At 40.5% G+C, this 15,547-nt stretch overlaps 1 protein-coding gene across 4 annotated transcripts in view; it reads right to left on the reverse strand.

Moving 5' to 3' along the window:
* Positions 1–15,547, reverse strand: part of phkb (phosphorylase kinase, beta) — a 52,848-nt gene that overhangs the window by 30,846 nt on the left and 6,455 nt on the right. For all 4 annotated transcript variants that reach the window (XM_019876386.1, XM_019876384.1, XM_019876385.1 and 1 more), the window contains 8 exons: positions 13,391–13,529; positions 11,786–11,885; positions 9,616–9,723; positions 9,160–9,240; positions 5,504–5,619; positions 4,858–4,921; positions 2,750–2,845; positions 794–991 (listed from right to left, as the gene is read on the reverse strand). In XM_019876386.1, coding sequence (XP_019731945.1) covers positions 794–991; positions 2,750–2,845; positions 4,858–4,921; positions 5,504–5,619; positions 9,160–9,240; positions 9,616–9,723; positions 11,786–11,885; positions 13,391–13,529 — 902 coding nt within the window. The remainder of the gene's footprint in view (positions 1–793; positions 992–2,749; positions 2,846–4,857; positions 4,922–5,503; positions 5,620–9,159; positions 9,241–9,615; positions 9,724–11,785; positions 11,886–13,390; positions 13,530–15,547) is intronic.

Genomic DNA, 15,547 nt, shown 5'->3' on the forward strand with positions numbered 1-15,547 from the left:
AAAATGTATACATTTTCCTTCAAAATTCTACACACAACATATCATGACAATGTGTAAAATGTCCCAATGCAATAACATAGTAAGCTGCATGGATGTCTTCAAAGCATCGACTCGCCAGTTCTCCAAATGTGACTTCCTGGCGTGAAGGTGCAGCCATGCGTGTCTTTTAAATGTGTTTGTGCGGCGATAAGCGGCCGTCGAGGATGTAGGAGGATGCTAGAGGAGACGTGAAAAGATGAAGAGGGAGGTGACGGGAGGAAGATAGAAGAGCCGAGTTTGAGACCAACGTCCGTTGAGGTCTCGGGGTTTATTTTGCGCTTGAGCCACTCGTCTGATTGGTTACGCTGTGACACAGATGGGCTGTTGCTCTCTCTCAATGCTGACAACTTCTTCAGTTCACTGGATTCGGCCCTACCTCGTCCTTGGTAGGGTTGCTAACATTGTTGCAGAAAGGTTAGCGTACTTAACAAATAGCATAGACACTGAAGGCAGTACAAAAATTGCGGCAATTAGTAAGGGGCAGGGACTGAGCCCTACCACGAATAACAAAAACCTGTGAAGAATTTCGGACTCCTCCTGGCTGCAAAACACTTTCAACCGAGATGATCATAAATTAACACCATGTAAAGTTAAGTGTTTAAAATTAGGGATTCAAGCCTCTGCGAGCATTTCAAATCAGGTTCTCAAACAATACTTACGATTACAAATGAGGGTTTAGGTGTTGTTCCCCTCGGTCAGTAAAATAGAGTGAAATTTTCATTCAACTAACCAAGACTAAATACTCATGTCCTACCTTCATTTCAGCAGGTTTGTAGTATCGGCGGTCCTTGTCCTCATTGGAGGTACGGTATCCATCGCGGAGGAAGCGCTTGAAGCCGTATTTGCCACGCAGCTTGCGGACGATTTTGTCCAGTGTCTGGCTATAGAGTGCGTCGTCGTCCACGGCGAAGGCAGGGTAGCTGATGGTCGGCAGTAAGGCTGCGTCTGTGTTCTACCAAACAAAAAAGAATTGCGGAAAAAAAGTGTTTCCAAACTATTGTTCTCCAATTCTACTATATTTTTTTCCAGTCATTTTTTTTTCAATTCCATTATGAAAGCTTGGTGGCAAAATGACTTGAAATAATCCACAGAATAAAAACAATATAAAAATCAATTCTAGGCACATGCACACATGAAACGTAAATGTTGCATGATTGATATCGGCACTCTGGTTGCCAGTTAATCGCAACACTCACTACCATGGCCCAGAGGAAAAGAACTCAAAATAGGCCACAGATTGAAAAAAAATTGAGTTTTCTGTCACGTCGAGTGAGCGTGCAATATAGGTGCGGTTTCATTAATGAGATTGCGCTTCTATATTCCTGATAACGCCACCTTGCACAACAGAATTAAACACGACAACCCTGAATAATGAGTCCAGACAAAAAAAAAAAAAGTCCATGTGGCTCTCCCTGTTGGTTGTGTCTTGCCGCACCCGAGGCGGGTGGTCGAATGTCTCGCCAAATGGAATATTGAATTCCAATCCTCCGTCACAGGCCAAAGGGTCCGGATGTCACACTGATATTTTAGTCATTTTGTGGTTTGTTTCTTCTTCAAGCCTCATTTTCAAACATTGAGGCGCGGTGCTGAGTTCCCGACACCCGCTGACACCTTGACGTTTGTCTGATGTGCGCAATTAACCTCTCATAGCTGTCGTCACGAGGCTTCTATTCCAAGTCTGACGGGAGGGAAGAGGATGAGGAGGGGGGGGGTGAAGAAGATGAAGAGGGGATTAAGATCGCAGCTGCTCCGAGAAACGAATTGAGGACGCCTCCGAGAGGAAACACTTCAGCTTTTTAGAGTCCATTCAGCGCTCAAATGCACCAGGATCCATCTCGGGGAAAAAGTTCATCAGCTCAGTGGAACAGCTGCTAATTAATAACCACCGTTTCGTGGTGAAATCCACAGCCCCCCTAACTCGCCCATGCCCCCCGCCCCACGCACACACATACATTGACTCCTTTTCTTATCGGTGCTCCTCCACTCTCAAGTTTTCTCCCATTTTGCTATGAATCTTGTAAACTTGAACCTTGTAAACACAGATATCATTTTCTTTCCCTTACATTTTATAATTAACACACATTTCAAGGTCCAACTGTGAGATTGATATAAGAACATATGTATCATAATTCTTTTGGTGTTATTTTTGGACAAATGTAAAACACTAACTATTACAAAATAGAAATAAACCGAAAAACAAGAAATAATACACAAAGTCAAAAAGAAAAAAAGAAGTGCAACGGCTTATGTAATGCTGAGCTTCTCAAGACAAACTAAGATCCAAATGAATTACTATTTGAACAATTATTTATGATACAAATAATACCGCAATTTATCTTCACAACACTGTGGAGAGTAAAGATCATTCAAGTTTAAAATAATTTTTTTTTTCCAATTTATGCTTTGTGCCAAGGTCAGATGAATGAACAAATCACATTACTGAACCTCCAGTAACTGCTTTAGAAATGGTCATCTTAGTACGGTTTGCTCCCGATTCGGTTTTGAATGCCAGGCTGGGATTCAGCTGCTATTCACACATGGGCACATGTGCAACACATGAGTCATACGATGAAACTGACGACTTATTATTCATGATGACCATCGTCTTGTCAAATAGAAATAAAAATGACTAGTAGAAAGAATCCACCCCGATAGTCCCTCCCACGCGAACATCAGTGGGTGGTTGGTGTAACACTGTGGCTGCACTCACGTGAGAGCGGGACTCTCGAGGAAGCAGGGAGCACAATGTTTGTCGGTTTCGGTTGTGGGCGTCCAGATCCACGAAGATCACCGACCAGGAGCAACCCTAAACACGTGCACACGCACACACACTTGTTTAAAATACTAACCAACATTGAACAGATGAAGTGCAGCGTGGGAGTGCTCCAACAACAGCGAGTCAAGAGTCATCCCATCATTCCAAAACATCCCGTGCACTTAAACGCCTCACCAGCGATGGTGCTTTATACTTAGCGAGTGGTCAAGCGTTTAGAACCACAAAACACACACACACACACACACACACACACACATCTCTACGCTCTCCACCTGCTAAGCACTTTTTAATGTAAGCACAGATGTATTATGGATGATTATTGCCTACACGGACGTCCATTTGAGAAAAAAAAAATCTCGGACAGAGAGGGCTTTTAGTCAAATCGGTGCGGTGTGCAAAGTGCAAAGGATTGTAGGTCAGCACTGCTGATTGGAGGCTGGGGGGGAAAAAAAGTGCGTGAGGCCAGTTGTTTCCGCCAATGGTCGTCAAAGCGTCGCTTAAAATTGGCTTCTTTAAACATTATGTAATAATCAATCACTTCAAATGTGTTTATCTGATGAATTGTTTCGGTGCTTAATTGTAAATACTGAAATGTAAAAAGAAAAAGATACCATTACTAAATAATGCTAAAATAAAAATATAAATATATATTTGACAATTATGTATTTATTTCGACTGTATAAAATAATGTCACCTAAAAATGAGAATGATTTATTGTGTCATTATGAAAACAAACGCTTATATTTTTGACATGTATTTATTCATGTTCCATTTTTTTTTTTTATTCATATAACTGATTTTGAATTGATGAATTGATTTATACAAATACAAATTTAAAGACAGGAACAATTTCTTATTGATTTTTTATTTTCAATATTATTATTAAGAAAAATAATAACAATTGTGTATTCATTTCATTGAAATAAATTCATAATTGGTTAATCAATTTTATTGCCAATAATAAAACTGAAACAAATTGTGTTATAAAAACAGTGTACATTGAAGAATTTTACATGAATTCTATGAAATCACTGAGATTTTTACTCTTTTTTTTTTAATCATTAACTATTTCACATATTTTGCGAACACATTTAAATACAATTGACCTCATAAATTAACTTGCCTCATGTGTCTGTTCATAAAACAGTCAAGTCTGTCAACACCGACAAAAATTTTAACTCAAACGTGCGCCATTTTTGAGGGGAAGTGTTCAGCTGTCAGTCCACAAGCTTGGATTTCAAACTATAAAACTGCAAAATGCGCACCGCTTTGAAGGCATCGCTCGGTTGGAAATCAAATGAACAACAAGAGGGAAAAAAGATTAGCCTTTTAAAAAAAAAAAAAAAAAAAAAATGACAAAAAAGGATTCAATAAAATACAGCTGAGATATACTAAAATGTTGCCTTATTCAGAAAAAATAATGAGTATTAATGACAACTTCGAATTTAGCATAAAAATAGAGGAAATGTGTGATGTTTAAGCAGTGGATTAAATGACACGACAAGGAGAAGCTTCTCTTGCTCACGCCTCATATCAATTTTTATCATGATGGGAAAAACCAAAAGTTCACGAAGAGACGGAAAAAAAAAATTAACACCTCGTCTCACATTCATGTCGCACAAAGACGGCGGGAAAATGACAAATTCACACGCCGCAGTGAAACGTGATGATAGCGTCCATCCGCTGCTGTGAGCCAGTCGACTGGGAAATCAGCATCAACAGACATGTTTAAGACAGAAGCCGTTAATGGAGTCTTCTTTTTTTTTTTTTTTTTGTGCGTGTGCAGAATATAATAATTATGATATCACGATGGAACATTTGTGGTCTATACACCCACAAATATGATGTGATACATTACAGGGGCGTTCATAAAATATGACATACATATGCCACATTAGAATATGTGATACCGGCCGTATACAGATCATCAAAGAGATAAACATGGTGTACTCGAGGTACATAGTCCATTAAATATATAAATGTGGTACAATAAAGATGTGTAGACATTAAATATGATGTAAATGTGGCAGATTAGTAGATACCTGGTTTCCAAACAGGTTAAATCCATTGATGGCCTCCAAAGCAGCCTTGGCCAGCCCCACGGAGCTGCACAGAACAACATTTGAATTTGATGTTAATTCAACGGGATGCATTTTTTTTGCACTTGTATGACAATGTAATTTTTTTAGACCTTTGTTTTTAATCATCTTTTTACACTTCACAATTTTGAAATGTCAAATTTATGTTTATTAACAGTACTTAAAAAAACTATAGACAGTAATACCCCCTCCATCGTGGGGGTTACATTCCAGACCACCCACGCGATATAGAACTACCCTATTTAAATAAACCCAGGGCATGTTTTTACAGCATACATGACAACATTGTTTTAAAACAAACACATTTATATGAGAGTAGCAAGAGAAATGGACAAGACAATTAACCTACAGCAGTCATGTTCTGTCGGCATAAAAAGCAGGATTTGGTTTGCAAATCAATAAGTAGGCTTTTCAATCTTTTTGGCAGCTCCTGTACTTTACTCCTTACGTTGTACTTTTCCACCCCTTTTTTTGTCCTTTAATGTCTGTTGTGAGTCCTGCTAAGTTTCAGATGTTATTTTATTAGTTTTACTGTGTTGAGTAACACATTTATGTTTATTAATAGTGGTTAGTTTGCTTTCCAACTGACCTTGAATGCAACTCGGTGCTGCCGTTGTTGTACTTGCTGCCGCGCTCCCACATGCCGTAGTCGGGCACCCTGTAGGCTCTCTCCACGCAGAACACCAGGTTCTGGATGAAGGACACCTGCAAAATATCAGAGGGGACAAAGGTTGTAGTTGATGTACTGTGATCTGCCTTCAGTGCGAGAGTTCCATTCCAGACGCATGTGAGACGGGCAGGAAGGAACTGAAACGAATTTGACGTCACCTTTCATGCTATAAATAAACAGAACAATTACACATCAACATCAGTAGAAGAGTCCGTGGCACTCACTGCCACACATACATGCGCAAAAGATGTATAATTACCGTGATTGCTACGGTGGCTAGTTATTAAGGATAACTAGCACCCTGCACAACAGAAAGAAAGAGTCACAGATTCTAAAAACGATTCCTGCCACTAACAGTGTTTGTGACACGTGATTCATTAGACAGACAGTTCCTCGTGCTAACCGCTACCTTGCACCGTAAACGACAAGCAATAGTCTACAAAGTCAGAACAGGTTGAACGATTCTGTTCTGCCTGTTTGAGCTCTCGTTCACAACCAAGTGGCGAGTCTTTCAGGGGTGGGCAGTGCTGCGACAAGTTGAGCAGATGCCACTCGCCAATATGCAAGGCTGAGAAGTTGAAGAATTTGGAGTAGGTACTTTGCCAAACAGAAAAGGGCTACAGCAGAGTCATACACCCCAGAAAAAAAAATGTGTGTGTGTGTGTGTGTGTGTGTGTGTGTGTGTGTGTGTGTGTGTGTGTGTGTGTGTGTGTGTGCGTGTGCTTGAATGATTGGAGATGCAATCTAAAATGACAAATCTGGAGGGAGAAGCAGGAGTTGGAGGGAGTGAAGGTGTTTGTCTTTCTTGTTTTGGCCCTCACTAATAAGACAAGGCAACAATCCTTCTTGCTCATTTCTGCCGTGTCAGGACGTTGTCAAGAGAGAAGCGATTGCAATAGTAATACGTTGCATGGCAGTTGCTTTTACTCTCTGGATTATTTCTAGTTGTTCTGCCTATTTCTATTGTGCAAGGTAGTTATTATCCCCCCCAAAAAAATAACTGTAGAGAAGAGATCCCTTTGAATCATGATGCCCGTGTTGCCAAGTGTGTTGTGGACATTTTTATTCTGTGATGTTTTTGTTCAAGTTATTCTGTTTATATCTATTGTGCAAAGAAGTGGTCGTCATGAGCATGGATAATGGATAACTACAGCTTATTTCTCATCACTTGGTCTTGGTGTGCAACATCGAGGGTATCACGAATAACTAACAGCTTTTTTTTTTTAACTCTATGGATTATTTCTAGCCATGGTGTTTTATTTTTATAGCGCACATGGCCAGGGCCGATGGCATGTATAGTTCATTCACAATAAAATGCACATTGGCTCACTGATCGAGTGGTCGTCTCCCAACCCGAAGGTTGGGGGTTCAATCCCCGGTCATTGTGACCTTGTTGAAGTGCCCTTGAGCAAGATACTGAACCCCGCCAGTTGCTCTCGAGGCTGCGTGATCAGTCGTGTGTAAAAGCGCTTTGAGGTGGATGTGGAGTACCTCTGGGCTGTGGATTTGAACCATGGTGTTTTGGGATTTGTACTGTGCCAGGCTATGTTTATGAATAATAATTATCAAGAAGAGTGATCGTGTAAAATTATACGATGCGCAAATGGTGTTCTGTGTATAACCGTGGACTTTTTTTCCTGCTTATTTTAGTTGATTTGTTGAAAGGAGCTGAGGGGGTGTTTTGTCTTCTCGTTTGGGGCTTTGATAATTAGATGGACGGATAAAGGGGATTAAATGTTTAGTATCTTAATGGCATCTTAATGGACAGTACACACACATGCAGACACACACAACATCTGGCAGGCGTATGGACGCATCTTCAGAGGACACGCGACAGCTTTCATGACAGCTTTTTGGCACACGCTCAAAACAAAGGAAAGAAAATCACCGCATTGCAGCTTCCACTTCGAGCATGAACTCAACCCAAGGGGGAAAACGTATTTGGTACTTCCTTTAGCATTATATGTGTTAAATTCGGAGATGCATATAACTTCGAAGGAGTGCATGAAATTGTAGTTCAGAAGAAAATTTGCAAAAATGCCCCTTCATCTTTGAGGGCCACATAAAAAAACAGAGGAAAAAAACAGAATGACAAGAAATTATAGACTTTTCAATTTTGACGATGTAGAATCAGTTTTCACAAGCTACATGTGATCTAAGCCACATGCAAGTCCACATGAAAGGGAAATTGAACTACACTGAAGCGACTCACCAGAGAATAAAATGTAGAAAGTAGCAAAACTACATTTAAGCTACTTCAGTTGGGTGGAAACTCTCAAATTTTTGTCACTAGACTATTTGGGTATAAATGAACACTAAATCCTAAAATATTCCAATCATCATGCTTCTTTCTATCACTGCAATATTAATGTCTTGGCTGAGTTCAGCCGCAGCACTGTGTTGTTCTGAACAATGTAAAAAAAAAAAAAACCCGGTATGTACCGGTACTAGACAAATGATGTATTATTATCGTTAGCGTCATCATTCTCCATAGCCCTGTAGAATTGATTATTAAGTATGCACTTTGTCAAGGCAGAATTAATGATACGGCTGTTGTATTGGCTCTCATCTTTATATCTTCTTTGCAGTCACATTTGAAGCAAAGGCTCCTATTTAAAGCACAGGCTCATTAAGTCCGGACATGCACTGCCCAAATGTAAATAAGCATCACATCAGTGGCGAGGCTTTGGCTTGTGTGCATGCCCAAAGTCATTTTAAACATCGCCGAACTGCTGCATGCCAAGTGCAAGCACCGTAACCGCAGCAAAAACCACAATTACCAACAAAGAAAGAACACCTATCTTCGCGGAGGTGTTGAACTCTGTTGTAAACCAAAACAGCAGCACCAATTGAGTACATAATTAAGACTAATAAACACCTCCTGAGCAGTAAATTTAACTATCTCAGTTTCAAAAACACAATCGATCACTTTAAATAGCTGCCTACTTGAGGGAATTGAAACACGATTGTTAATTTGTTTATTGCTCTGAAATGAATGTTTAGACATATTATTACCTAACACCATAGATGGCAGCGTTGACATGAAACAGTTAACTGTTGAGCGCATTTGAAAATTGTAGTGAACTAAAATAGCACCCCCCCCCCCAAAAAAAAACACTACCTCCCTCAAACGGACAGCTAGTAAATTTCCGTAGCTTCATCGACACTATTGTCCAAACAAACTCAGGAACATTGAAAAGCTGACGGCTTAGCACATTTGAGTTCTGTTTTGAACCAAAACAGCAGACGTGTCCTAAAAACAAATTAACGCATCTGTCAAATAACTGCCTCTCGGGTAGGAAGTGTAATTATCTCACTTTTTAGACACTAACAGTGTTCATGTGAAATAGTTAACTGCTGAGTACATTTGAACACTGTTGCTTATCAAACCACTAGCACCAAACAATCTACTTAGGAGAAATGAACTCCTCCGTCTAAAGATAAATAAATATGGCACTTCATAGATGCCAGCATTCACACATGGACGTTAAAGGGTTAGCTGCTGAGGACCTTTGAAATCGGCGAACCAAAACAGGAGCGTGGGAGTAGGTATACAGCCTGTCGCTAGTGCGTACCTCATCGGTGTTGTAGATAATCTGCAGCCCGGAGCAGATCATCTCCACCAGGTAGAGCAGGAACAGGGAAACGGCGTCGATCTGCGGCGAGCACACAAGCGTAGCCACTGAACATTTCTGGTGATTTCGACGATCGCAATGCAAACACAAAGGTGCCTCAAGCCTTCTTTTTGGCTCATACATTTCAAAAAGCTGACACAAAGTCTCCTCAAATGTCACTTTAAGTACATTAGTAATGCAAGTATAAACCCACTTAGCATTGTGACCAGATAAGCTGACAAAGGTATTTGCTGAATTTGGTCTTTTTTTTTTTTTTGAATGCAAATAAATTTTAAATCAGATGTATAGTAAACTTAAAAAATGTAAATTCAACACACCATTTTTTTTTCCATGTCAGAAGTTTTACCGTGGCTTTTCTCAAGGGTGATGCCTTCAAAGACCAAAAATAGTACCAACCTGCAGGTGATGGTATTGGTCATAGGTGTGGATCTCGTCGCCCGTATGCACATTGAACATGGAGTGCAGACACTTGGAGGGGGTGGGGTCCTGTTTGAACTGCTCCACCTACATACGGGCACACAAAAGGGGGTCTCTGTGTAAAAGGAATCGCTGCGTGAAAGGAATTCCTGTGTAAGAGGGATCTACAGTATCGCTGTGTGGAAGGGATCTCAGAGTGAGCAGGATTGCCCATGTAAATGGTGTCTGTGCGAAACAGATCTCTCATTGAAAAGGATCTCTGTGTGAAAGGGATCTCGGTCTGAAAAAAGGTCTCAGCATCAAAGGGGTGTCGGTGTAAAAGGGTTCTCTGAGTGAAAGCAATTGTGTACTTTTGAAAGGGATCTCTGTGTGGATCCCGAAATGAAATGAATCACTTTGTGACATTGATCTGTGGGAAGGGACCTGCATGTCAAGTGATCTCTGAATTTAAGAGATCTCAGTGAAAAAGACGTAAAAATAAAAGCTCTCCGTATGAAAGGGATGTCTGTGTGAAAGGGATCTCCATGTAAAATGTGAGAAGAAACACACCTTGGTTTGAAAGTGATAGCCGCATGTACGCAAATGGGGTCTCGGTGCCCGTTACCGACGAGTGAAAGGTATCTCAGTGAGAAGGATTTCTGTGTGAAACAGATCTCTCAATGAAAAGGATCAGTACTTGGAACAAATCTCTGAAAAAGATGGAATCTCAGTATCAACTACCTACGCGTAAAATGGATCTCTCAATGAAAGGGATCTATGAGTGAGATCTCGCAAGACACTTCCCAATCTATCAAATTACATTGTGGAAAATGATTCAATTTTCGAGCAGGGATACCAGCAAATTGAGGGAGCGTGTAACACAAAAAAGTTAATATAGGAGTGTAATGTTATTCTTACGAAATCACGGTAAGTCCACCCAAATTCATCTCATGCATTCCTCATGACTCTTAGTTTGTTTATGTCCTCCGCTGTCCCATCCGTGAAAAGGGCTTTTTTTCTTTTTCAAAATTCCAGGGGGCGCTGGTGTGTGACTTTGCTTTTTCCTGTGTACGTTGGGGGTAAGGTATGTGTGTGTGTGTGTGTGTGTGTGTGTGTGTGTGTGTGTGTGCGCGCGCGCAAATGTACGTGTGCGTGTGGTGGCGACATGAAATCACAGCTGGCCGCCAGCCGTTCCCTCTGTCACACAGAGTTATAAATAATTGGGCTTTTGTCCCACTTTTCCCTCATTTGTTTCTCCTCTTGCTGGCTCACGCCAACATCAGAGCAGCCACTTACTCATACTCCCACCGTTTTTTTCCTCTCCAAGTGTCATCATATTTCTTCCTCTGCGCCAACATCAGAGCAGCCACTTACTCATCCTCCCACCGTTTTTTCCTCTCCAAGTGTCATCATATTTCTTCCTCCTGCCCCAACTCCTACTGTTCACTGATATTCGAACTGCCTGCTCCTCTTTTTCCCTCTTCAAATTCAAAATGTTTCCCCTGAGGCATTTTATTTTCTTCACTTTTGCTAATAGGAAAGGGTCTGTTAATGAATGTTTTGTGAGACTTCTTTTGTTTTAGGCTTTTCGACAATTGTACTGTTATTTGTTATTACTGAATTATCTCTTTTCATATTTTTATTTTATTTACATTGTCATTATTTTATCGCTGTGATGATAACTTTTTGGAATATTAGAGCAAATACATATTTTCGATATTTGCATTCATTTTTCATCCATATTACATTCTTTTTTTAATGTTCAATGACCATTATTACTTCCAAAATGAATAGCACTGAAGTCCAAGTTTTTCTTTCACTTGAGATTAAAATTGCCAAAAAGGGCAATTTTTTTGCATGATTTTGTTGCATTTATTTTTCATTTTTTCTATTATTATTTCATTTATAATTTTTACAAATTCCTTTTTTATTTATTATAAAGTAAATTTTCTCCATTCTCATTAAGTTTCCCTCCAATCTGGATATCTTTGGCATTGGTGGGCAGACAAAAAGCCACACCCTCAAAAGGCAGCCTGACCAATCATGTTGCAGCACGGAACAAAGGTCTGACATATTCAGTCAGACATAAACTATATTTTTGCTCTTTTTAAATTATAGTTATGGTTGGCACCAATGATTGACAAACTGTCCAGTCTTAATATGTACTGACCTTATGAGCCTGCCTCATGTAGCAGTAGAGGATTCCTCTCATGCACTTAATGGCCGAGTGCTCCAGTTCGTGGGTGCGTCCCATGTCGTCGTCGATACGTCTGTAGCCCCAAAACACAGCGCAAGTTACAGTAAGTGTCCGATTTGGATTCTTTGAAACTCCACATCCACATTGAGCAAGAAACAACTCCGGGCTCACTGGTCAACTAACCCCAACACAAACTGCGGAAAGAACCGCCTAAAAAAATACAGCAATATTTCCACATACGAGGCACCTGAGACTGCATAGTACACACTTAGCTTCGACTAGCGCTGACTTAGCTTAGACTAGCTTAGACTTAGCTTCAGCTACATACCCCAAGAGGGGCACGGGAAGAAACATGAGGTTTTACAATAACCTAGCTAAGATCTACCACACAGTTCCAAGGCCCAATGGATGGCTTACAAGCAGAGCAAAGTAACCCCCCAGAACAAGAACCACCAGACATAAAAGAGGCCCTACGTCAGGCACGTCAAACCGACAATTTCAATAGGGCACGTGTACCTAATGTTGTGGCCAGTGAGAGTGTCGATGCTGACAACTCATTAATCAGATATTGGTGCCGTTTCACAGGCTCGGATGACAGGAGAGCAAGGCGCATGTTCATTATAATGCAATTGAACAGTGAATGAGATCATGTCATTGTGTGACACACACACGCACGCGCACACACACATAAACACAGCAGAGAAAGTAACGCCACTCTGCGGGGCCGTCAGATGAGAATCATCTAAATTAAATCCCAGTGACAGTTCTAATAGAATGCGGCCATGACTGATGGCTCCGATCCGCCGCCGGTCACATACCAACACTCTATTTTTAACATCCCCCCCACCCTACCCCTTCCATTTCCCTTCATTTTTTTTCTCTTCCCTTTCTTCATCACATCTTCACTCACTCTTGTATAGTCCTCATGGCTCTGTTAGTTTGTTTTTGTCCTCATCTGTCCCAACTAAAATAGCCAATCAAAGACGAGTGCAGGCACAGAGAGCATTGAACGCTTGGTAAAGTGCCTCAGTGGGGGGGTGGGGAGGGAGACAAAACTAAGCAGCACTGTGTGTGTGTGTGGGGGGGGGGGGCTGAGTGATGTTGCCTAAAAATAGAACATCCAATTGTGTTGTTCTTGTTTCATTATATCTGATAACAAAATGTTGCTCCCCCTCCCCATATGATTTGATTCATTTCTGGTCGCCTCCTTTTCTTCATAAAAAAAAAAAAAAAGTCTTTTTTTTTTGGTCTTTATTGAAAATAAGTGCTTTCTGGTGGAAAATAGTCCCCCCTTCTGTTTGAGTCCTGGCCTTTTCCCAATTAAAACATCTTAATTATTTTGTGAGTGTATGTGTTGAACTTGTTCCGTGGCCAACCTTTTAATAGGATTTTTTTGGGGGTGGGGGGCACAAGTCTTCGGGGAGTAAATCTGTGGTAATGATGAGGAAAATTATAATCTTGAGGAGAAGTTGCAGAGCATATAGACATAGAATTGTATACAAATACTTTTGAAATAAACTTGTGTCACATGCTGCTTCACCCAGACGTTACCATCTCCTGGTATACCGTGATACTGACCGATAGGCTACGGCCAGCGCCCAGGCTCCTGCCGCGCAGTACAGGGAGTCCCGCACCTTGGCCTCTTTACATGTGGAGCAGGTCTTGACGGGGAAGAGGCCGGTGGTGGGACTCTGGTAGTTGAGTATGGTAGTTTTGACTGGTAACAGACAGGAAAAAAAAACAAAAAAAAAACTCTTGATGAAGTCACGCTAAGAGGCACAACTGACAATGAAACATGCATGAAGGAGAATTACTGAAATTTGTCAACCACTTCATCAGCTTGAGTCCTTGATATTCATGATGAATATACAGCTTGAGGCAGAGAAGATAATGAGTTTTTTAAACCCCCCCAAATAACGCGCGCACACACACACACACACACACACACACACACACACACACACACACACACACACACACTTCAAACAGCCAATCAGAATTGTGATGGTATGAGATGTTGCAAATGGCTGAACATCTCTTACTGCCCCCACAGTGAGTTTCTCGGCCCATGACTTTTCAGCTAGGCTTGGTAAATATTCATGAATTTCAAGCAACAGTTGGACTACACCGTGCGGTATTTGTATAGTATTCAAATGTACAATTTAACTAGTTTTTTTTTTAAAGGATCCTCTCTGAATGACCATACATCTTTTTTTTAGAATTGAATATGGACCCTGAGCATAAGATTTTACCCACCATTGTACTAAACAATAGATAGCAAATATTAGGTTAACCTGCACAATGTAATGAGGCCCCCCCAAAAATCCTAATCTGATGCTTTGTATTTTTCAAAGCACCATCCAATGCATAATCTTTTCCACTTGCCACAATATGGTCTGACAAACTCAATAACGGTACAGTATGCAGTTTTTTTTTTCTCCCTTATATGGAAACAATGATGAATGATTTTTTTGATCAAAGAATACAGGACGTTTTACAACTGCAGGATTTTTAACTTTGAATAGCAGAGCCTTTTATCGACCCTGCATCAAAATATGCAGAAATATGTCACCATTCAAGCCTCTGACATATTAATTAATATACTTTACGCGCACACACACATGGCAGTAGTACAACTGCAGAGGTGACTAATCTATCTCGGGGGTATCACGTCATTTTTCATCAGCACGTTAGGTGCCACAAATGGCAGGCGACATCCATTCTGCTGGTCGTTTGTTACACAGTCAGACATAGTGAAAGATTTAGAGCAACTGAGACACTTGAAAGATGAGCATACGGTCTCACAAAAAGTACAGAAGTCGTTTAGATCCACCTTCCACGCACTAATTAATTGATGGAAATACATGTGCACATCCATCATCAAAATGGTTAGATGCCGTGCAGGATTAGTGAAAGGCAGAAGTGTTGAAATAATACCACAACAACAACAAAAAGATCAAAGAGAGTAAAATACACAGAACAAAAAATCCACCATAAATCACCCTCCCAAAATTGTGGAGGTTAAAATAAATCAATTGTAAATCCCTCATAGGTGCTCAGGTTAAAAAAAAAATGTGACCATGTATTTGTCAAAAATTGTGCAATTGAAAATACTTATGTAAATCCACCCAAAGTCACCCAAGCGGGATGCACATCGAAAAAAAATGCAAAAAGATGCACAAACAAAAGCAGGATGTTAAAAAGGCCAAAAGTGGTGCTCATTAAAACCCAAACAACTGTAAAGCACCCAAAGGTTGCACCGGTAAATGATTCAAAGTGGTGCATGTCAAAATAAGACTATTTACCACAAGTGTACCAAATGTTAAAATTAGACTAGCATAAATCCCCTCAAAGAAAAAATACAAGCGTTCAATTATAACGGATAAGCACGAGTAATCAAGGCCTTACTATCCACAATCCTCTCCTCCATCGATGCAGTTTTCATGGAATTTCACCAACATCAAAGCACTATTTTTTTTTCCCAGTTGTCATCTTTAGTTTGGCGCCACGTCTTCCTCCCACCTATCCTCTCTCCTCATCAGCCCCCCCCACCCCCCCATGCAGCGGAATAGTTTGTACTTAATCATTCGACGGATGATTTAGTGAAACATTATCTTGATGGATGTCAAAATATCCTCCCAAAAACCCAACATTTAATTTGCATTTGGAAGAAGTTTTAGGGACAAACTACTTTTGTGTGTGTGTGTGTGTGTGTGTGTGTGTGTGTGAGTGAGA

The sequence above is a fragment of the Hippocampus comes genome, unplaced genomic scaffold (genome assembly GCF_001891065.2).
Source record: "Hippocampus comes isolate QL1 unplaced genomic scaffold, H_comes_QL1_v1.1 scaffold150, whole genome shotgun sequence".
Taxonomy (NCBI): domain Eukaryota; kingdom Metazoa; phylum Chordata; class Actinopteri; order Syngnathiformes; family Syngnathidae; genus Hippocampus; species Hippocampus comes.